This window comes from Pyrus communis, chromosome 2, assembly GCF_963583255.1.
Source record: "Pyrus communis chromosome 2, drPyrComm1.1, whole genome shotgun sequence".
NCBI lineage: Eukaryota > Viridiplantae > Streptophyta > Magnoliopsida > Rosales > Rosaceae > Pyrus > Pyrus communis.
In genome coordinates this window covers 3,308,157-3,332,399 of record NC_084804.1, presented here as the reverse complement: position 1 = coordinate 3,332,399, position 24,243 = coordinate 3,308,157, and the positions used below count along the sequence as shown (strand labels likewise).

The following is a 24,243-nucleotide window of genomic DNA, read 5'->3' as shown; positions in this document are numbered from 1 at the left end:
ATAGGAAGAAAAGTACCGATCGTAACATTTTCACCCATCCTTTTTTTCTTTTTCTTTTTCCATTGAATTTTGTTTTCCTAAACCTATTTTTATTGATTTTTAAAGTTGAAAAATATGAGAATATCTTTAAATTTAGGTTTTAAATCGTTAATTTCAATTGTTTAAATATTAATTATAATAGATTTAGCATGGGAAAATATAGTTTGAAGAACATGAATATGATAGTTTGTAGTTAAGGTAATAGAAATAAAAAAAATAAAAAAATTGAAAAGAGGGGGATCGGTATTTAATTAGCGACTTCGATTCAGTTAAATTGCTAGTTAACTAGCGATCGTACAATTGCATGATTGCTAGCTTACTAGCAACTCCCCTCAAGGGCAATAGGAAGAAAAGTACCGATCGTAACATTTTCACCCCTCCTTTTTTTGTTTTTCTTTTTTCATTGAATTTTTTTTCCTAAAACTATTTTTTATTGATTTTTGAAGTTGAAAATATGAGAATATATTTAAATTAGGTTTTAAATCCTTAATTTCAATTGTTTAAATATTAATTATAATAGATTTAGCATGGGAAAATATTGTTTGAAGAACATGAATACGATAGTTTGTAGTTACGGTAAGAGAAATAAAAAAAATAAAAAAATTGAAAAGAGGGGGATCGGTATGATATTAGCGACTTATTCTCAATTAAATTGCTAGTTAACTAGCGATCCGAAATTTATATGATCGCTAGCGTACTAGCAACTCCCTTCAAGAACAATAGGAAGAAAAGTACCGATCGTAACATTTTCACCCATCCTTTTTTTCTTTTTCTTTTTCTTTTTCCATTGAATTTTGTTTTCCGAAAACTATTTTTTATTGATTTTTAAAGTTGAAAATATGAGAATATCTTTAAATTTAGGTTTTAAATCGTTCATTTCAATTGTTTAAATATTAATTATAATAGATTTAGCATGGGAAAATATAGTTTGAAGAACATGAATATGATAGTTTGTAGTTAAGGTAATAGAAATAAAAAAAATAAAAAAATTGAAAAGAGGGGGATCGGTATTTAATTAGCGACTTCGTTTAGTTAAATTGCTAGTTAACTAGCGATCGTACATTTAAATGATTGCTAGCTTACTAGCAACTCCCCTCAAGGGCAATAGGAAGAAAAGTACCGATCGTAACATTTTCACCCCTCCTTTTTTTGTTTTTCTTTTTCCATTGAATTTTTTTTCCTAAAACTATTTTTTATTGATTTTTAAAGTTGAAAATATGAGAATATATTTAAATTAGGTTTTAAATCCTTAATTTCAATTGTTTAAATATTAATTATAATAGATTTAGCATGGGAAAATATTGTTTGAAGAACATGAATACGATAGTTTCTAGTTACAGTAAGAGAAATAAAAAAAATAAAAAAATTGAAAAGAGGGGGATCGGTATGATATTAGCGACTTCGTTGACGTTACAGTGCTAGTTAGATAGCGATCGTTACTCCATATGATCGCTATCCTACTAGCAACTCCCCTCATGGGAAAGAGGACGAAAAGTACCGATCGTAACATTTTCACCCCTCCTTTTTTTTTCTTTTTCTTTTTCCATTGAATTTTTTTTCCTAAAACTATTTTTTATTGATTTTTAAAGTTGAAAGTACGAGAATATCTTTAAATTTAGGTTTTAAATCGTTAATTTCAATTGTTTAAATATTAAATATATTAGATTTAACATGGGAAAATATATTTTGAAGAACATGAATATGATAGTTTGCAGTTATGGTAATAGAAATAAAAAAAATAAAAAAATTGAAAAGAGGGGGATCGGTATGAAATTAGCGATTCAGTTAAATTGCTAGTTAGCTAGCGATCGTTACATTTAAATGATCGCTAGCTTACTAGCAACTCCCCTCAAGGGCAATAGGAAGAAAAGTACCGATCGTAACATTTTCACCCCTCCTTTTTTTTTCTTTTTCTTTTTCCATTGAATTTTTTGTCCTAAAACTATTTTTTATTGATTTTTAAAGTTGAAAATATGAGAATATATTTAAATTTAGGTTTTAAATCCTTACTTTCAATTGTTTAAATATTAATTATAATAGATTTAGCATGGGAAAATATAGTTTGAAGAACATGAATATGATAGTTTGTAGTTAGGGTAAGAGAAATAAAAAAAAATAAAAAAATTGAAAAGAGAGGGATCGGTATGAAATTAGCGACTTCGATTGAGTTATATTGCTAGTTACCTAGCGATCGTTACGCATATGATCGCTAAACTACTAGCAACTCCCCACGAGGGCAATAGGAAGAAAAGTACCGATCGTAACATTTTCACCCCTCCTTTTTTTTCTTTTTCTTTTTCCATTGAATTTTTTTTCCTAAAACTATTTTTTATTGATTTTTAAAGTTGAAAATATGAGAATATCTTTAAATTTAGGTTTTAAATTGTTAATTTCAATTGTTTAAATATTAATTATAATAGATTTAGCATGGGAAAATATATTTTGAAGAACATGAATATGATAGTTTGTAGTTATGGTAATAGAAATAAAAAAAATAAAAAAATTGAAAAGAGGGGGATCGGTGTGAAATTAGGGACTTTAATTCTGTTGGATTGCTAGTTAGCTAGCGATCTTTATTCCATATGATCGCTGGCTTACTAGCAACTCCCTTCAAGGGCAATAGGAAGAAAAGTACCGATCGTAACATTTTCACCCGTCCTTTTTATCTTTTTCTTTTTCCATTGAATTCTTTTTCCTAAAACTATTTTTTATTGATTTTTAAAGTTGAAAATATGAGAATATCTTTAAATTTAGGTTTTAAATTGTTAATTTCAATTGTTTAAATATTAATTATAATAGATTTAGCATGGGAAAATATAGTTTGAAGAACATGAATATGATAGTTTGTAGTTAGGGTAAGAGAAATGAATAAAATAAAAAAATTGAAAAGAGGGTGATCGGTATGAAATTAGCGACTTCGATTTAGTTAGCTAGCGAGCGTTACTCCACATGATCGCTATCCTACTAGCAACTCCCCTCATGGGAAAGAGGACGAAAAGTACCGATCGTAACATTTTCACCCCTCCTTTTTTTTTCTTTTTCTTTTTCCATTGAATTTTTTTTCCTAAAACTATTTTTTATTGATTTTTAAAGTTGAAAGTACGAGAATATCTTTAAATTTAGGTTTTAAATCGTTAATTTCAATTGTTTAAATATTAAATATATTAGATTTAACATGGGAAAATATATTTTGAAGAACATGAATATGATAGTTTGCAGTTATGGTAATAGAAATAAAAAAAATAAAAAAATTGAAAAGAGGGGGATCGGTATGAAATTAGCGATTCAGTTAAATTGCTAGTTAGCTAGCGATCGTTACATTTAAATGATCGCTAGCTTACTAGCAACTCCCCTCAAGGGCAATAGGAAGAAAAGTACCGATCGTAACATTTTCACCCCTCCTTTTTTTTTCTTTTTCTTTTTCCATTGAATTTTTTGTCCTAAAACTATTTTTTATTGATTTTTAAAGTTGAAAATATGAGAATATATTTAAATTTAGGTTTTAAATCCTTACTTTCAATTGTTTAAATATTAATTATAATAGATTTAGCATGGGAAAATATAGTTTGAAGAACATGAATATGATAGTTTGTAGTTAGGGTAAGAGAAATAAAAAAAAATAAAAAAATTGAAAAGAGAGGGATCGGTATGAAATTAGCGACTTCGATTGAGTTATATTGCTAGTTACCTAGCGATCGTTACGCATATGATCGCTAAACTACTAGCAACTCCCCACGAGGGCAATAGGAAGAAAAGTACCGATCGTAACATTTTCACCCCTCCTTTTTTTTCTTTTTCTTTTTCCATTGAATTTTTTTTCCTAAAACTATTTTTTATTGATTTTTAAAGTTGAAAATATGAGAATATCTTTAAATTTAGGTTTTAAATTGTTAATTTCAATTGTTTAAATATTAATTATAATAGATTTAGCATGGGAAAATATATTTTGAAGAACATGAATATGATAGTTTGTAGTTATGGTAATAGAAATAAAAAAAATAAAAAAATTGAAAAGAGGGGGATCGGTGTGAAATTAGGGACTTTAATTCTGTTGGATTGCTAGTTAGCTAGCGATCTTTATTCCATATGATCGCTGGCTTACTAGCAACTCCCTTCAAGGGCAATAGGAAGAAAAGTACCGATCGTAACATTTTCACCCGTCCTTTTTATCTTTTTCTTTTTCCATTGAATTCTTTTTCCTAAAACTATTTTTTATTGATTTTTAAAGTTGAAAATATGAGAATATCTTTAAATTTAGGTTTTAAATTGTTAATTTCAATTGTTTAAATATTAATTATAATAGATTTAGCATGGGAAAATATAGTTTGAAGAACATGAATATGATAGTTTGTAGTTAGGGTAAGAGAAATGAATAAAATAAAAAAATTGAAAAGAGGGTGATCGGTATGAAATTAGCGACTTCGATTTAGTTAGCTAGCGAGCGTTACTCCACATGATCGCTATCCTACTAGCAACTCCCCTCATGGGAAAGAGGACGAAAAGTACCGATCGTAACATTTTCACCCCTCCTTTTTTTTTCTTTTTCTTTTTCCATTGAATTTTTTTTCCTAAAACTATTTTTTATTGATTTTTAAAGTTGAAAGTACGAGAATATCTTTAAATTTAGGTTTTAAATCGTTAATTTCAATTGTTTAAATATTAAATATATTAGATTTAACATGGGAAAATATATTTTGAAGAACATGAATATGATAGTTTGCAGTTATGGTAATAGAAATAAAAAAAATAAAAAAATTGAAAAGAGGGGGATCGGTATGAAATTAGCGACTTCGATTTAGTTATATTGCTAGTTAGCTAGCGATCGTTACTCCGTGTTATCGTTAAATTACTAGCAACTCCGCTCAAGGGCAATAGGAAGAAAAGTACCGATCGTAACATTTTCACCCTTCCTTTTTTTCTTTTTCTTTTTCCATTGAATTTTTTTTTCCTAAAACTATTTTTTATTGATTTTGAAAGTTGAAAATATGAGAATGTCTTTAAATGTAGTTTTTAAATCTTTAATTTCAATTGTTTAAATATTAATTATAATAGATTTAGCATGGGAAAATATATTTTGAAGAACATGAATATGATAGTTTGTAGTTATGGTAAGAGAAATGAAAAAAATAAGAAAATTGAAAAGAGGGGGATTGGTATGAAATTAGCGACTGTATTTCAATTAAATTGCTAGTTAGCTAGCGACTGTACTTCTATATGATTGCTAGCTTACTAGCCACTCCCTTCAAGGACAATAGGAAGAAAAGTACCGATCGTAACATTTTTACCCCTCCTTTTTTTCTTTTTCTTTTTCCATTGAATTTCTTTTCCATTTAATTTTTTTTTCCTAAAACTATTTTTTATTGATTTTTAAAGTTGAAAATATGAGAATATATTTAAGTTTAGGTTTTAAATCATTAATTTCAATTGTTTCAATATTAATTATAATAGATTTAGCATGGGAAAATATATTTTGAAGAACATGAATATGATAGTTTGTAGTTATGGTAAGAGAAATAAAAAAAATAAAAAAATTGAAAAGATGGGGATCGGTATGAAATGAGCGACTTTAATTCTGTTGTATTGCTCGTTAGCCAGCGATCTTTATTCCATATGATCGCTAGCTTACTAGCAACTCCCTTCAAGGACTATAGGAAGAAAAGTACCGATCGTAACATTTTCACCCCTCCTTTTTTTCTTTTTCTTTTTCTATTGAATTTTTTTTCCTAAAACTATTTTTTATTGATTTTTAAAGTTGAAAATATGAGAATTTCTTTAAATTTAGGTTTTAAATTGTTAATTTCAATTGTTTAAATATTAATTATAATAGATTTAGCATGGGAAAATATAGTTTGAAGAACATGAATATGATAGTTTGTAGTTAGGGTAAGAGAAATGAATAAAATAAAAAAAATTGAAAAGAGGGTGATCGGTATGAAATTAGCGACTTCGATTTAGTTAGCTAGCGAGCGTTACTCCACATGATCGCTATCCTACTAGCAACTCCCCTCATGGGAAATAGGACGAAAAGTACCGATTGTAACATTTTTACCCCTCCTTTTTTTCTTTTTCTTTTTCCATTGAATTTTTTTTTTCCTAAAACTATTTTTTATTTATTTTTAAAGTTGAAAATGTGAGAATATCTTTCAATTTAGGTTTTAAATCATTAATTTCAATTGTTTAAATATTAATTATAATAGATTGAGCATAGGAAAATATATTTTGAAGACCATGAATACGATAGTTTGTAGTTATGGTAAGAGAAATAAAAAAAATAAAAAAATTGAAAAGAGGGGGATCGGTATGAAATTAGTGACTTGTTTATGTTAAATTGCTAGTTAGCTAGCGACTGTCCATGTATATGATCGCTAGCTTACTAGCAACTCCCTTCAAGGACAATAGGAAGCAAATTACCGATCGTAACATTTTTACCCCTCCTTTTTTTTCTTTTTCTTTTTCCATTGAATTTCTTTTCCATTGAATTTTTTTTCCTTAAACTATTTTTTATTGATTTTTAAAGTTGAAAATATGAGAATATCTTTAAATTTAGGTTTTAAATCATTAATTTCAATTGTTTAAATATTAATTATAATAGATTTAGCATGGGAAAATATATTTTGAAGAACATGAATATGATAGTTTGTAGTTATGGTAAGAGAAATAAAAAAAAATAAGAAAATCAAAAAGAGGGGGATCGGTATGAAATTAGCGACTTTGTTTCAGTTAAATTGCTAGTTATCTAGCGATCGTAATTCTGTATGATCGCTATTTTACTAGCAACTCCCTTCATGGACAAGAGGAAGAAAAGTACCAATCGTTACATTTTAACCCCTCCTTTTTTCTTTTTCCTTTTCCATTGAATTTTTTTTCCTAAAACTATTTTTTTATTGATTTTTAAAGTTGAAAATATGAGAATATCTTTAAATTTAGGTTTTAAATCGTTAATTTCAATTGTTTAAATATTAATTATAATAGATTTAGCATGGAAAAATATATTTTGAAGAACATGAATATGATAGTTTGTAGTTATGGTAAGAGAAATAAAAAAAAATAAAAAAATTTGAAAAGAGGGAGATCGATATGAAATTAGCGACTTTATTTCAGCACAATTGCTAGTTACATAGCGATTATAATGCCAAATGATTGCTATCTCACTAGCAACTCCCTTCAAGGATGATAGGAATAAAAGTACCGATCGTAACATTTTTACCCCTCCTTTTTTCTTTTTCTTTTTCCATTGAATTTCTTTTTCTTCTTGCGTTACTTTATTTGGATTCAAACATGTTTTATATTTATATCCTTATTTTCGAATTTTTTGACATGGATTATAAGAAAATTTTCACCAAAAAATACATTTTGTGGAACGTGAAGATGATAGTTTCGTGTTGTGGTATGGGCAAGACGAAAATTCAACAAAAATAAAACTTAAAATAAATAAAATTAATGGTTTAGACGCAGGGAGACGTAGTCCAAACTCACGCCCAAGCCCAAACTTATGCGGCCCACTAGAAAGCTCAAGGCGCAATAGAAGCAGTGGAGGCCTATGAGATTTAGTGTTTAGGGGCATGTGAATAGTAACACCATGAGTTCAAGTGTTTAGTGGCGTGTTAATAATAACACCCTGAGTTCGGCATGTTTCATTGCCCAACGTATTCAAATTTTTTTCCATCGCCACAACACAGCGAAGAAATGTTTTTTTTTCCCCCCTTAAATAGGGGTTACTATGTTACAACTTATGGCTTTAGTGCGTATCCTATCATGGTTGATAGTGACTTATAATATGCCTACCCCAGGCAACAATGCATTGTCTGGCTAACTATGGTTGACCCTTAAGATTAAAACGAAACCATACCCCCCATTGATAACGGCCTATAAATGCCTTACTCCGACACCGATGCTTCATGCAGGCAACAACGGTCGACCCCTGGAATTAAAACTAAACACACCCCTTATAAATGCCTTACCCCTGGCACCTATGTTTCGTACGACGAACCATGGCTGACATATGACATTAAAACTAAACCCTACCCCCTATAAACGCCCTACCCTTGACATAATTCGTTTGTACAGGCAACAATAGTTGACCCATGAGAATCGAACTTAAGACTTCTTCTTTATAAGTGGAGTGATTATTATTTTATTTTATTTTTATAACAAATCATATTATTTACATTAAGGGGATGAGAGTAAGCTAGCAATAATGTAGTTCAAATTCACTATTGACGAGAATCGAACATAAAACTTCTTACTTACAAATGAAAAGAAATATTATTAGACTGTAGTACGAAGTGCAAGATCATAATTATTTGAACCAATGCATTGGGAATCTATTATATACATCTGCCTATATTTAGGTGATGTAAATATGAGAATTTTCAGTCTTTCCATGCTTATCTCATCATAGCCTATATATAACGGGTTTATTAGTACGAAGTAAATATAAACAAACCGATTGATCAGTTCTCTCTCCTTCATCATGTTGCCTGTCCCGCTCCTCTCAAAATTGCGTAACTATGAAGTTGAAGTTCATGGCGTTTAAGTGAAAGTGAGTGTGGTTGAAGATGGTCGGTTGATTCGTGAAAAAATATCAGAACTACGGGGTTTCTTGAAATCCCAAGTCCCTGTTATGGGACTTGACTTTAAGCCAGGATCTTCCTATGCCCAAATGGTGCTTGTTTGTGCCGGATGTCGTTGCTTGATCGTCCCGGAGCTAAAGGAAGCACGTAAGTATATTCCTGGGCAGGGTTATGTAGCTGAACGTAGAGTACAAGAACTTGAGCAGCTTCTCGCTGATGACACTATAGGTTTTGTGGGAATGCGACTGAAATTAAAACTCTCCCAGACCCTTCATTATAGTAAGTTTAAGATAGGTGCAGACCAGGGTGATTTGGCAGCCAAGGTACTGAAGAAACCCAATCTCGCAACATGGGGATTAGCGGAGTTGGCAAGTGAAGTTGGTTTTGATATCAAGCCAGTTGTAGGCACATCCTTAGGTGGAAGATGTGTTGTTCCTGATTGGAATGCCACAGTTTTCTCTGATGAACAGATCAAGTATGCAATTCATGATGTTTATGCTTCCTACCTATTGGCAAGAAGCTTTTGGGCATGCTTTAAATCCGTTCGCTTTTGGAGCTTTTGGGCATGATAATAAGTATTTATGTTTCTTTGTATTTTGTTTCGTCAATGATTGTGAAGGCTTTCATTTGTGAGGAGGGCCTCTTTCTTTTCCAACAAAACTACAATGATATCAAATATTCTCTCTTCACTGCTTTATTTTTACTTCCGACGTTTCAATGTTTTACATCTGATTTTTCATGTAAATTTATAGCAAGTTCTAACAGATAACCAAAGGTCACGTTAAAATGAAAAATCATGTACGCCATTCCAAAAAAAATTGGCAGATCAACAAATTGGTGCGTATTGTGCCATAATTTGCCTGGCAAAATTAGAGCTCGTTGACTCGAGGAACTTTGCCCGATGGCAGATTTCGACGGGGCCAAGTGTATAAACTGTTGGGCAAGGGTCCACAATGACCTGTAAAAAAATGACTAAGATTCTCTCTCATCTTATTTCCATCATTTTCTCTCTCCTCCTCTCACACTTTCTATTTTGTCTGTCTTTGTCTTTCTCTATAAAAAATTAATATAAGATATCAATGTAATTTAACCGTGACCATTCAAATAGGAAGAAGAGGAAAAAAAATAAAAGAGGAGAGAATCCTACTTTGAAAAGAAAAACCGCCGACACAACTTTTACTCGACGACTTTCTTATATGTGCCTAACGAACTGGTCCATCAGGCAAAATAGGACGGCCAAATGGGATAGCATCATTACTGCAGGCATAATGGGATGGTCAAGCATATATCAAATAGTTATCATGACTAAATTATATGAAAACAGACACAATGTACAAAGAGTGGAATCAAGTTGCACAACCGAAGTTATGACCAACATTTGAATAAAGAACGAAAAAGTTGCTAAAGATTTAGAGAACATTCAACGTCCCACTACTAATAAACATCAATGTTGTCCTCAACTTAATCACATATGCAAACCAATACATGCGAGGTTATAAGAGCAATTTAATTCATCATTTAATTAACTACTTTTTTTTAAATTATTAGTTTATTAAATAATGAACTAAATTTAAAAATCTGATTAACTCAAATGATATGGTTGTCCATGTCAAATGCCACCTAATATGATATGATAATGTGGTACAAAAATATGGTAATAGAAAACCCAAAACAGATGCAATCACCTCTCTCTCTCTCTGTCAATATCCTTCCTCCCCATCTCCGTCTTGGACGCGACCAAGTTAATTCAGTCACCGAACTGATTTAATTAGTTACTTACCAATTGGAAAATAACCTAGATGCCACGGCGGAGCTGGAGATCGAGGTGGTGAAGATGGAGGAAAGGCAGTCTTACTCGGTGTGGGCAATCCCACTGGACGGCGTATCCTGCAGGATCAAAAAGCTAATGGGGGGCCTCCGAGCTGAGTATGGCGGTCCCCAGATTGGGCCCCACATCCCCCTTGCGGGTTCGCTCCGGTTGACGCGCGAGGCCGCGCTCGCCAATCGATCTGACCTATGTTTGCGTGCGTTTGTTACTAAAGTCGATTCCGTGGTTACTAGGGTTTCCTATTGCCATCCTGTAGCCCTCGTTTTTCATCTTCCCGAAGAGGTAAATATACACTATTTTCCAGATTTATTTTTATTTTTGATTTACATTATTTGTAGTGGTGGACCTAGTGGTAATTATATGAATCAAATTTATTTACAGCATGTGTGAAAATTTATTTTCTCAGGTCGAGATGGAAACTGGTGTGGACTTCAATCTGTGGAATCGTAAGTTGCTGGCATAGTAGGAGAGCTCGTTAATTATTAATGTTTTTATTTTGTATTTTAATCTATCTGTTTTTATGTGGATTGAGAGATAAATTACTGATTCATTTGCATGCTTGTTGCTCAGGCGTAAATTTCTCTAGAGAAGAATCCTCGGACCTCAACAACATAGCTCCTCTAGGAATTGACACTTTGGATGTGTAGTCGAGCTCTTGCTTGTTGACATGCTACAAGAAGAGGACAAAGTTAGTTCTGAAATGTGTCTTTGTAGGGCTTTAGGTGTAGGCCTTGAGACTCGCAATCAAAATTAACTGAGTGTTAGGCATGCCACTGCTATCTCAGTATAGCAGATGTAGAACAAGAGTGTTTTTAGTTGATTACTTGAGCCCCAAGTTACTCAGATTTCTTGTTATCAAAGGATTGTTGTAGATGGGTTAAGTCTACATTAAGTTCTTTTTCTTGCCTTGTAAACGAACACTTTTAGTTCATAGTCTTGTATGTTCAAATGAAAGGAGTCCAGGTCCCTTTAAGCTATTTATGTGGTTCTTGATTGATTTTAATGATAACATATCTATTAAACTAACCAGACCCAGATGCAAATGAACTCTTAAGATAGGAAAATTGATGGAAATAACTTGAATACATACTGGAGAATGCATTAAGTAGTAGATCTACAAATTTAGAAAACAAACAAAGAGCCTCGGGCAAGATTTCACCTTGTCTGGCAAGGTTGAACCTCTTGCAATCGCTTCTCTTTGAATTAATAGGGGTTTATGTGCTAAAAAGGGATGGATGGTAAACAAGTTTACACAACGGAATCGATACTACGCCACTAAGGGAGATAACGGAGGTTTAAACTGGACAAGAGATAGCTTGTCGCTAAAACGGACTGAATCTGGGTTGATTTCAGTTTTTGAATGCAAATCTGGCTTGAGATCAGAGTTTGTATATTTGTTTATTTGATTGGTTGAATGTCCTTGTCTCTGGGGCCTCTTCCTCCTTTTACTGGCAAATTAGCCCAACTGGTGTAACTTTGTTCTTAACTGAAAACACTTTGAGGGTAGTGAGTCATCAGCTTTTTACTTGGAATGCCACTACAAAGTGTTCTTTTGATAGTCTCCATCACTTGTCACTTCAATAGTAAGCATGTGGCTTGCATTTTGGATGAGAAAGCTTCAATTTGCCTCCAAGTTTAATACTAGGTTTTAGGCAAGTCCTTTTTAATTTGGCACCATTGGGCTTTCCTTTATCTAAGTCTAATGTTTAAATATTAACCCAAACACTTATGCAAGGGAAATAATTTGTCCTGCAATTTTACCATAATTGTTTTGCAGCTCCATTGCCACATATGAGTCTCCTCTATGGGCATCTGACAGAAGAAGAGAGGAAAAAAGCACAAGAAAAAGTTTATATTCTGGATGAGAGCATTATTAGCTTAAGCTTCCTAGTAACTCACATTGCATTGTACCAAACTAATTACAAAGATAAAACTCTCAGATCTTAGGAGAAGATTGCTGAATACTGCCTCCATTTCAATAATTAGATGTATGGGATTATATGCTTAAGTTGTGGCTGTATTTATATGACTATATCAGCAGACTTAATTGTATAACTTGTACACCCTCCCTTGTGGCCTTTTGCCTTTATTTATACTAGTGAAGTAGGTTTTTCTTGCCTTACAAGTAATATAACAAGTCATAAAGGGATTAAATCTCCGAAATTCTATTGGAATCCTACTTCTAGATTTACAGAATTACACTCCTAAATAATAATAACACTTATTTTGAGTGTGTAAAACTTAAGAAGTAGTTGCATCAGGTATTCTCGGATGATTGCCGAAGTCTTCAATCAACATAGGCAATATACATGCAAATCTAGATTAAGGTTGCATTAAGGAAACATAAACTAACAAAAACATGACAATGATAAAACCTAAAGCAGGACAAAACCCAAAGAGAAAAAGGTGAGAAGTGCAAAGTCGAAGCTTAAAGAAACAAGCGGCAATGAATGCTCACATCGGGGTATGACCAGTCCAAGATAAATGCCTCATTAAAACCTCGTTGAGTTAGCAAAACTCAATGGGACAAATGCTCCTGAACTAAGGTAAAAAGAAAACATTAAGGTCAACTCGGTATCCTCCACATATTCCCCCTGGGTTCGACAAAACTCTATAATTAGACTTTTATCGTTGTAAATCGGACAGTTTACACATCCCAATTCCGCAGACAAGCTTCTGAAAATTGAATTTCAACAATGACTTAGGTGAAGAGATCGACGAGATTGACTGGATCTTGTAATGCTCTTGTTACTAATGTGAAAAGAAGAATTTCGATGTAATACGTTTACTATGGTCTCCTTTGATGCATCCATTTCAAATTCGGTATATACATGCAGAATTATTCTCAAATATCGTTGTTGGGACATCAATGATAGATGACAATCCACAAGTGCTTCGCATATACTCAGCAACGGCTCTCAACTATGTAGACTCATGAGCTGTCTCTTAGGATGAGAGTATTCAACATGGTTCAAAGATGTAACAACTAAGTTTACTTGGTAAACCTTCAAGAAATTGCAGTATCACCAATGGTAAAGACATAAACCACCTAGGATCTTATCATGTGTGTCTCGGATAAATATCTAGCGTCAACATAACCAACAAGGCAAGAATCAACGTTGGGATCAAGGAGGCGGTGCCAACACTCGTAGTTGAGTAGGGTACCCTATTAAGATATCATAGAGTGTCTTTAACACCTTTCAATGTATGCGTGTAGGCGCATGACTGTGTCTCGCTATGAGCTTCACATAGAAGGATATGTCTAGCCTTGTACACTGAGACAAGTGCAACAAAGCGCCAATTGCACTTAAATATTGAACTTTAGGCTTCAAAACCTCTTCATCTTCCATCTTTGGACAATGTGGGTCTCGTTATGCACTAAGCATACAGACGACCATGGGAGTACTCGAAGATAACGTTTTATTCTTGTTAAAATAACATAACACTTTCTTGGTGTAGTTCGACTAGTGGACTAGAATATCGTTAAAACAATGCTCGATCTCAAGACTAAGACATTAACATGTTTTCAAAAGATCATTCATCTCAAATTCCGGCTTAAGGTGCATGATAATTTTCGTTCCTCAAAGTCCTACTGAGATTCATGTCATCAACATAGATTGCAACAATTGCAGATCTGAAACTAAACTTCTTAATAAAAACGCATGGGCATAGTTCATTATTCACATATCTCCGACTAGTCAAATACTCGCATAAACGGTTATACTATATTCATCCGGTTTGTTTCAACCCATATGAATACGCAATTACTACATCCATAAGCTACATTTCAAGTCTTTCAGAAACTACTAGACTTACAAGTTAATGGAACATTATCATATCCATAACAAGTGAATGCGTCTCCTTATAGTCAATCAGAGAGCATTGAGAGAAAACATGTGTCACAAGGCATATGCTTATATCTCACTGTTTCATTATTCTCATTACAATTTCTTACTAAAACTCACTTGTAACTAACTGGTTTCACATTGAATGGAGTAGGAAGAAGATGGGTTCTGAAAAGCTGTTGGGTGGACGAGAGGTGGCAATGAGGAGATAGGAGATGGAATGAACAACGGGTAGTGTGAAGGGCTGCTTCTAGTTTCCCCTTGAATTAATCTTATTTCAGGTTTTTTATTCTTAATTTAAAGCCCTTTGCTTGAGAATAGAGAATTTGAGTCAAACTGAGCAGAATGGGCATATATATTACAATATTATTTTATAATATTTAATTTTTGTATAAATGAAAAATAAGAGTCAAGTGTTACAGTTGAATTCAAATTCATGAATTATATATGTTCGTTGGAACTTTAGACAACAATTACAATTGTTTCAAAAGGGGTGGCTTGAGTTCTATATAAACTCAACCATCCCACTCGTCTAAATAATTAAAGTAGAGTTTTCTTTAGGTTTTTTATTCTTTGTTAGTCAAATTCCGAGTCGTGTCTGGAGAGTATGGAATTTGCATTTATGCAAGCCTCAATCTCCAAGTTTGTCAGTTTTTCTAATTTTCTTTCTAGTTGTTTATGTTAATCTCATGTATACTTGATGTTGTGAATTTGATTATTATCATTGAAATTATATTGTCATTTTTTCATATTTTCTAATATTGCTCTAACAATCTAAAAACAAAAATTCTTATGCAATAATTAGAAAAATATGAATTTAAGAAATAATTATATTGATAAAGTAGAAAAGAATGATCTGAATATATGTTAGTGAAACTGCCGTTTAAATTTTAGACTTTTAGACACATGCATATTGCTACGAAGGAATTGTTCTTGATCTTCATTAAAAAGGACATGAGCAGTTTGTTATGGTATTGTTTATTTAATTCTTTTTGCCATTTAACGTTATTGTTGTTGGTTCAATACTTTAAAAATTAGACATTGAGAATGGTGATCAGTTCTTGTGATATGTGATTGGTTTTGCGAATTCAAAATCTTGCCAACCGTTGTGCTAGTTAAATGGTTTCTTAACGATGTTGATGAAGATTAAAAGAGAACGGATATTATTGGATATTATTGGAGTTCGATTCATGCCTTTTGGTTTGAATGATTTTGATTCAAACAAAAGAGGGTCTTCAACATCTTTTTTGGAGTCTTTGAAAATTTGACCCTTCACACCGTAAGAGGTATGTGCAGAACTGTCCATTAACTGTTAATTGACTTGGCATGCATATACACATGCCACGAGGTTCATGCACTTTCTTATATAATTTGGCATTATAAGGTTATAGTTTATGCATTAATCTGGATCACTGAAGTTTGATTCTAGGATCATGCATGTTTTTGTGAAACAAATGTCGATCCTTTATACATATATGTAGTTTAGTTTAAATAACTGATTATCGGTGTTTCCAATTCCTTTCTCTGGAAAAATGAGACATTGTTATTAGAATGTGGATAATAAGTTGTGGTAAGATTTCGTAAGTCCTTAAATTATTTTACTATCTGCATGTATAAAATATGCGAGACATATTTGTACTGATGGAGGAATTTAGAAACAACACAACGGTTCTTGATGGGTTTGCAAATCGTTGCATCATTTGAAATCAACAAGGCCATGATAGGCTCCATACTGAAGTATGTTCAATTTACACTTACATTGAAAAAAGGTGTCGGTTAAGGTCAAGTGAAATGGCTTGATTCAAGAATTTGCTTTATCTGCAAATTTAGAACGGTTACACTGATACTAGTTCGTGAACTTGATAAGCTCATATTTATATATATTTTATATCAAATTCACTTATCTTTTCTTAGTTAGTTCTTTATATTTTTGAGTTATTTACTTTGTTTTTGTGTTTTGTAGGATTTGTCAAGTAAAGAAAAGAAAAATAGCACAAGTGAGATTTTAAGTAACAAATTCGTCAAAACTGCATGTGCAGATCAGCTGACTTTGGAAACAAGTTGCGGACAGCTCAGAATGAATTAGAGAATGAGCCTTATATGCTTAGAAATCTACGGATGTCTATTTTCTGGAGCATTTCGTGGATTGTTAATATCATTTTTCTAGAATAAGTTATGGCCGTTTGAACACTGAAAGGTTCCCAAAAGGCTGAGCAGTTTGTAACTGACAAAAAAGCATTGAAAGCAATAAATCCAATAAATCTAGCAGCCAAAACTGATGCAATCAAGAACAAACCAGCTGACAGGATATGGAATTAAAGATGAGGATTAAGAGGGAGTAATTGGCATAAAGGCTACCCAAGGAGTTACAATTGTTTTACATTTCCTCTCACTTATTGTCATCACTAAATGACTATTAGTGGGTGAGTTAAGGAGAAGAAAATGATGCAGCAAGAATTGGTTTAAAAGTAGCGTTGGGAAAGGAAGGAAAGAAGAGAGCCTTAGTGATTTCTTTCGGTTCTATTTTCTCAAACTCATATCTATCTTTTGTTTTAGTTTAAGGATGGTGTAACTAAATTTTTAGTAGTTAGGGGCTGTTTGAAGCCCCAAATGTGATTGCAAGTTTGTTATGACATTTCGTTTGAATTACTTTTATGAACGGATGAAAATTGATTCACTACTTGTCTCATTGATGAATTCTTTATGTGTTTTCTATGTATGCATACTTAGTAAGCATATCTAGAATTCTAATGTTATGAATATGTGTGTGTCTGCCCTTGTCGAATGAGGACCTATATATGTTCTAGAGTAGTACTTGTTAATTGCGATTAACATGTAAACCAATTTCTAGGATAAGTAAGACAACACCAGTACTTACGATGCCTTGTGATGACTCAAACTCTTTTTGTTCTTAATGATTTCTACTTGTTAAATCTATGAACACGCCATTCTAGATTGCATGTTAGGGATTAAGTTAAGTTGAAAACGTCATTCTCTTAACATACTACATAAGAAAGAGTAATGGGTTGAGTTCTAACATTGAGCCAACTTGAGCATCTTCATCCGAAAATAAAAGGAATTTGAATGAAACATAATATGTTTGTATGATTATTTGGTGGTGGATAGCAATTCCCCTAACTCGTTTTTCTTAATTTGTGAACTACTTAAAAATCTGTTTTTGTCCTTTTTTTTTCGATTTAATTTAAATAGCAAATCAACTTCAAAAATCCCAAAATTTGTATAAGTGTAATTCTGTGTGTCTAGTATCTGCATATAAAATTTTGTAGACTTTAGATAAGTGTAAGTTGGTCTAATAATTATTTTTCGGTGGCTGGTCAGTAGAGACAGCAGCCCAGTTTTTGTGACATTTTAAGTAATTAGATAAAACAATCTTCTGCGGAAAAGACCCTTATTTTCATATGCTACAATTGACAAATATTATTGTTAATAAGGAAAATTAATAGAACATTTGTGTGCTACTTTGTGGTGTGCTTTTAATCCTATCAGAACTCAGATCCTTTTTTAGAAAGGAATGAGTCTGAATTGATGCATTTAATCCACAATGCAATAAGTTCTTTTTTCATGAAAGAGAAGATAACCCCCTTATGTCCGTATGTGACTAAGAACTTTGGTTGTGACAAAGAGAACCATTGATTTCATTGTCACTGAAATGAAATTGGCTGGTATGTGAAGGCTTCAAAGCCATAGTGCTAGAGAAACTTGAAATCAGTCTTTGTTTCTTAATAATTATGCGATATTAAGGAAAAGAAACCTTATATAACATTGAGGTTTTCTAGTTTTTTTGTAAACTCAGTTTAGTTAAGCATATTTATAGAATGATGAGCACTTGTAATAAGAGTTGCATAACTAAAAACTGTGTTTTTCTACCAGTCATGATTATGAATGATAAGAAGCCGAAGGGATTAATAATTTGGACTTGGAAGCGTGAAATAAAATTTGTTGTTCCTAGTCAAATTATAAATCTTTGAACTCATTTTTAGATGAGTTATCATCGTTGTAGAAAACGATGAATGGACAGAAAGTACGGGGGTATTTTGTAAAGAGAATGACAAAGTGCTGAAATTGATGTTTATTGAATAAGCATACACAATTAATATAGACATGATGATACTTATTAAGCAAGAATATTAATGAACATGTGATAATTTAGATAATTTGAAGTCAAAGTACATATGGATGTGCAAATGCATAATCTATACTGGAATTGAAGATAACCTTAAATAAGGCTAGTGAACATGCACTCATGTGATAATTTAGCCGAGTAAGGGCTAAAAATGATCTCCAAATAAGAGTAATTTGTTTCTTAAAAGAGAGATAATATAAAAACAGTTTGTCTCTTATAATGAGTAACTTTAAGGTACGAAGAGTTAGAGACCTTCCTACAAATACTAAAGTCCCAACGTGTACAGTTGAGGACTTGACATTGTAAATCTACTTCGTATGAAATATAATTTCATAAGATGGATTGTGTATACCATTAAAGATAGTCAACCTATGTGGTACCAATTATTAAAGGATTGACTAGAGAGTAAGTTGATCATCGAAGGGAATAAGGCTAAAGCCAACATAACTAATGAATCAGCCAGACAGAAACCTAACTTAGTTGATTAGAGATACTATAGTCTAAGTTCAATAGGCAAACTAGTTGGGCATGATTCAAAGAAGTTAACACATTATATACCTCATTCCTATGATGGAAGAAGTGTGTTGTCTGCAGAAGTTTTAGGGAGTAGAAGTGAGTCATTTCTATGAGAATGAGATGACTAAATTCTCTAAAGCTCTCATGAATTCAGGATCAAAATGAACACAATCATATGAACCGTAATATATTAGGATAAAAGATGTGTGTTGCTTATTGTTTTGGTTTACTGCTGCGGTGAATAGTTCAAGATCTTCCACATCTACTACGTCACCAAGTAAATCTGATAACTATTCACTAGACTAGGTTCAAGTCCAAAAGACACATCTCCCGATGCATCTCTTGTCCGCCTATACTCTCAAATTCTTCCTAATTTTTCATTCATGTGGGAGATTGATGGAAATTATATATTATAATATTTAATTTTTGTGTGAATGAAAAATAAAAGTCAAGTGTTATAGTTGAATTCAAATTCATGAGTTGCATTTGTTCATTGGAACTTTAGGCAACAATCACATTATTTCAAAAGGGGTGGCTTGAGATCTATATAAACTCAACCATCCCACTCGTCTAGAGTTTTCTCCAAGGCATGGACGGGGCCAATGAAGGCTCACTGAGGGTATAAGCCCCCAATCAAGTGATTCGTTTGTTAAGTTGTAGATTACAATTATATAATACACAAGCGTTATCTTTAAAGAAAATATATGTATCTAATATCCAACATACCTTCATACTGCATATACTCCATATTAAATATTATATGAGCAACAATGCTCTTGTTCTGTCATTCAAACCGAAAAACCTCTCCCGCGTAATCATGTATTAATATTTTTCTTATCACTTTATCACTTTCCACTACTACACTGAAATTTTTGTAATATTAGAATTGGGATGCATCATCATTTGAAACCATCCATATTATCATATTAGGTATAAGCCATACTATAATAAGGTTTTCATAGTTGATTTTCGGGTTGCCCCCACTAGATGAAATTTCTAGCTATGTCCTTGCTCCAAGGTCTTTTATTCTTTGTTAGTCAAATTCCGAGTCGTGTCTAGAGAGTATGGAATATAGGCGTTCTTCAGAGTCCGAAAATTGAAGTGTTTTGACTTCGGATTATAGGTTGTTGAATCCTAGGAAACGAATGCCTACCAAACTACAAGCACAATAATATGAGTGAAATTATGTCCTTAGAACATTGCATTTATGCAAGCCTCAATCTTCAAGTTTGTCAGTTTTTCTAATTTTCTCTCTAGTTGTTTATGTTAATCTCATATATACTTAATGTTATGAATTTGATTATTATCATTGAAATTATATTGTTATTTTTCATATTTTCTAATATTACTCCAACAATAAGTTTAGTGGCATACATGAACAACTAAGTATTTAGATCTCCAAGATGATATGTTTATTTCAAACTTGAATAATTCATGGTTTTCTGGACTCCAACTAAACATGCCACAAATGTGGTTTTGGGTTAAAAGGACCTGGAGCTGAACTGCTTTTTGAAATGGTGATTGAGGAAGAAGTTCCAAGTACTTTTCTTTAAAGCACTTAAAAATATGTTAAATTTTCAACAGCTGCTAATAAAAGCGGCTTTAACAAAGACGGTTTTGGTTATATGATTTGAAAATTGGGTAATTGGCAGCTGATTTTGCATGATTTGAGCGATGAGGAATGCTTGAAGGTTTTGAAGAAATGCAGGGAAGCAATTGCAAGCAATGGCCAAGGCAAAGTTATAATCATAGACATAGTGATAAACGAAGACAAAGATGAGCATGAAATAACCGAAGCAAAGCTCTTGTTTGATCTGCTGATGATGGTTGGGGTCACTGGAAGAGAGGGGAGCGAGAAAGATTGGAAAAAGCTCTTTCTGGAGGCTGGTTTCAGCAGCTATACCAATATTTGGTTTGAGATCCCTCATTGAAGTTTTTCTTTAGAAAGTTAGAAGCAACCATGTAATATGTGTGATTTACGTGAATGCTGAGTTTTAAGAATAATCAGCTACAAAATAAAGTAGTTGAGCGTTTGATAAACTATATTTATAAAAGTATTGTGAGAATGAAAAATAGTGTAAAGGCATTTGATAAATTTGAATGTAAAAAGTGATAATTATATAATGATAAAAATGAACATGATAGAAGGGACGATGACAATGACAAAGGTGGTAAGAGTAATGGTTGTGATATTGGATGCGGTGGTGTCAATAAAGGGGTTTGGTGGTTGTGTTGTAGTCTTGCAGAGGTAATAATGGTGGTAGGGATGCGACAAGTGACAACAACGGTAGTGGCAGTTGTGGTGGTGGCCATTGTGGTTATGATGGTGATGGTGGCGACAATAATGGTAGTGGCAGTTGTAGTTGTGGTGGTTGTGGTGGCGGTGATGGTTGTGGTGATGATGGCGGAGTGATTGTGGTGTGGTGGTGGTGACAACAATATAAGCGGTAATGGCAATGGTGATGTAAGAGGTTACGGATATTGTGGTGGTAGATGATTGTGTCTAAAAGGATAAATAATGTCTTTTGCTTTTTAATTAATGAAAGTATTACAAAAATTGAAAATATTTATTAAAAGACTCAACTCCATTTTTTATTAAAAAAGCTTATAAAAGTAGGATATTTTATTTTTGTCAAACAGTTTTTATTGCTTAACTGAAAAGTGAAGCAGTTTTTTGTAAAAAAAAACAATACCAAAGGAACCTATTAATGATTTAATATAATTCATTCTAAAGAGTGATATGATTGGTCGCACACACATGCATATTAATTTTGACTACTTTGTAAATATTATAAGCATAAATAATCATAATCAGTCTATTAGCCAAAAAATAAAAAATAAAAAATAAAAAAGGGTCAGAATCAGTCGTGCATACATGTGTAAATTTGTTTTGATAGTTCTTTGTAGTTTTACAAGCATTAAAAATTATGACAGTTCCACACGTGTAAATGACTATTTCTAGCATTTCTTTTCCCTTAGTTTTAATTAAATAATTGTTCTTGCATTGATAGATAATTGGGGGACTTTTCTTCATTTTCACATTTTGATAGATATAATTCCAGTACTTTGATTTGTGCAAGTTACAATCAACCCAAAATTATGCATTAGTTTGCAGGTGGTTCTTGATCGTTGTGGTGAAAATGAGTGTTATCTTTGTACTCTAATGTGAATTTGAATCTCATTTAATTTGACAAATTTATTTTTTGGACAAAAAAATTTGGAGTATGCTATTTACACATTGATTTTTATTTTTTACACAATTTTAGTTATTTTTTTTGACACACCCCGATCCAAATCAGGGCATGTTGGCCGTCACGTGGAAGTGACGTAACCATGTGCACAGTGCGGAAGCTAATAAAATAATAATATAAATAGTACGAATAAATAAAAACTAGTTTTACACAAGGTAACAACGAACAAGTGCAAGCGTAAGTGCGACACTAAGTTCAGAGCATGAAAGCCTAATGCAATCCAGGAGAAAACGACGCAACAAAAGCACACCCGAAGGTGGTCCTACACTGGTGGTGGTCTGTCAGATATGCCGGGGAAATCCTCAGGGAAGCCACCAAACGTGCTAGCCAACTAGAACCTGGAGGGGCGCAAAACAAAAGCGTGAGTGGGCAAAAACAAAGCTTTTCGAAAACCATTTAATAAATAAGTTCTAACCCCTCGCCGTAAAACCTGTATACTTCCCAGAAAATAGAATATATATATATATATATATATATAAGTCATGCTCAGGAATATTGTGACAGCCCGTCCCAAAATTCATGTAACCGTACGTGTGAAATTACAACTTTGCCCCTAATTCGTTTCGTTATGTTTTTGGTTGCTTGGTGCGGTGTTGGCAGGTGCTGGGCCACACACACACTCTCACTGTCTCTATCCCTTTCTCTGTCTCTTTCCTGTCTCTCTCTCCCAAGCTCCCTTCTTTCTTCTTCTTCCTTCGAACTCGTACGGACACACACACAACTACACTAAATCATCACAGATCGAGGAAACTAAGAGCACAGTCGAGATCGTGAAGTTCGTGGGAGCACAATCGTACCATTTTCAGGTAAGAAATCCGTCGTTTTCACGTCGATTCGACAATGGCAGATTTGTGTACTGTTCATGCAAACATTAATCTAGCACGTTTTTGGAATTTTGAAGCTCGTAGATATCTTAGTGAGGTTCCCAGGAGTCCCGGAGTAACTCGTTGGACAAATTTAGACGTCGGAATAGCCTGGTTCGAAGTTGGCCGGTTTTGGTTTGTGTGGACAGGTATGATCTTGTGGTTTTTAGCCCTTAAAACTTGTATGGACGTGTTCTACTAGTCTAGGGCTTCATTTTGGTTCAAGAATCACGAAAAATGGTGGAGAAACGAGTGAGAAAACGTAGATTGCAGGTTTTTCCAGTTTCCGGCGCCGGCGACGTCGCCGGAGGTTCGCCGGAGAAGGAGACGGAATATTCCGTCAAGTCTGACGGAATATTCCTGACGCCGTTAACGGAATCTGTCAAAACTGAAGGAATATTCCTAACGGCGTCAGTTGACGCCGTCAGCGTGTCAGGCACGTGCCTGCGCGTGGCCGGCGCGTGGGGGCGCGTGCGGCGGTGGAAATTTTTTCTAAAAATATGGTTGTGATCCTGAGGTTGTGTAGAGCACGTTGGTATATTCAATTGTCCATTTTGAGCAATGTATGAGAAGTTATTACGAGAAGTTGGTTATGTGTTTTAAAGTTGACGTTTCTGTAGTTGTTTCGCATATAGGTGATACGTATCCCGAGGACGAGCATGGTCACTCGAGGCAGGGGGGCTACGACCCTTCCACATACCAGTGAGTGGGCTTTTGGTTTTCCGTATATACCTATATACTATATTTTTCCCAGAAATTTAATTAATGTTTATTACTTATGCCATGCATTACTTTATCGTCATTCATGTATCGTTGGTTATGTTAGTAGCGGCATATATATACATATGCATATTGGGTGCTGTGGACGCACAGGTAAGTGCCAGGTAAGTGTTGTTTATATTTACATTCAGCAGTAGTTTGAGATGCTTAGAGAGCTCATAACCTACACCCTCGGTGTTAGTGCTCCCGCCCAGAGTAGGGCACAGTCCTTCACGTGATGTTCACCTCCCGCACCACACGCTCAGCTTGGATCCAAGTTAGGTGCACAGTCCTGTCGTACAGACCACTTTAGGTGGTTCTGACTCGTAGGTGACCCGCGATTATTCGCACAGCCTTCACGTGATCGTAGCACTAGAGCGTATATATATGTTACACCCAGGCCTGTCGTACAGACCACTTTAGGT

General features: G+C 33.4%; 1 protein-coding gene and 1 pseudogene across 1 annotated transcript; both read left to right on the top strand.

Annotated features, from left to right (window-relative positions):
- LOC137722453 (trans-resveratrol di-O-methyltransferase-like) overlaps positions 1-21,378 on the top strand; it is a 37,892-nt pseudogene extending 16,514 nt beyond the window's left edge.
- LOC137727069 (cyclic phosphodiesterase-like) lies at positions 10,519-12,387 on the top strand. The gene is made up of 3 exons (XM_068466008.1): positions 10,519-10,722; positions 10,847-10,886; positions 12,218-12,387. The coding sequence occupies exons 1-3, from the start codon at positions 10,519-10,521 to the stop codon at positions 12,385-12,387; spliced, it is 414 nt and encodes a 137-aa protein (XP_068322109.1).
- Positions 21,379-24,243: the final 2,865 nt, after the last annotated feature.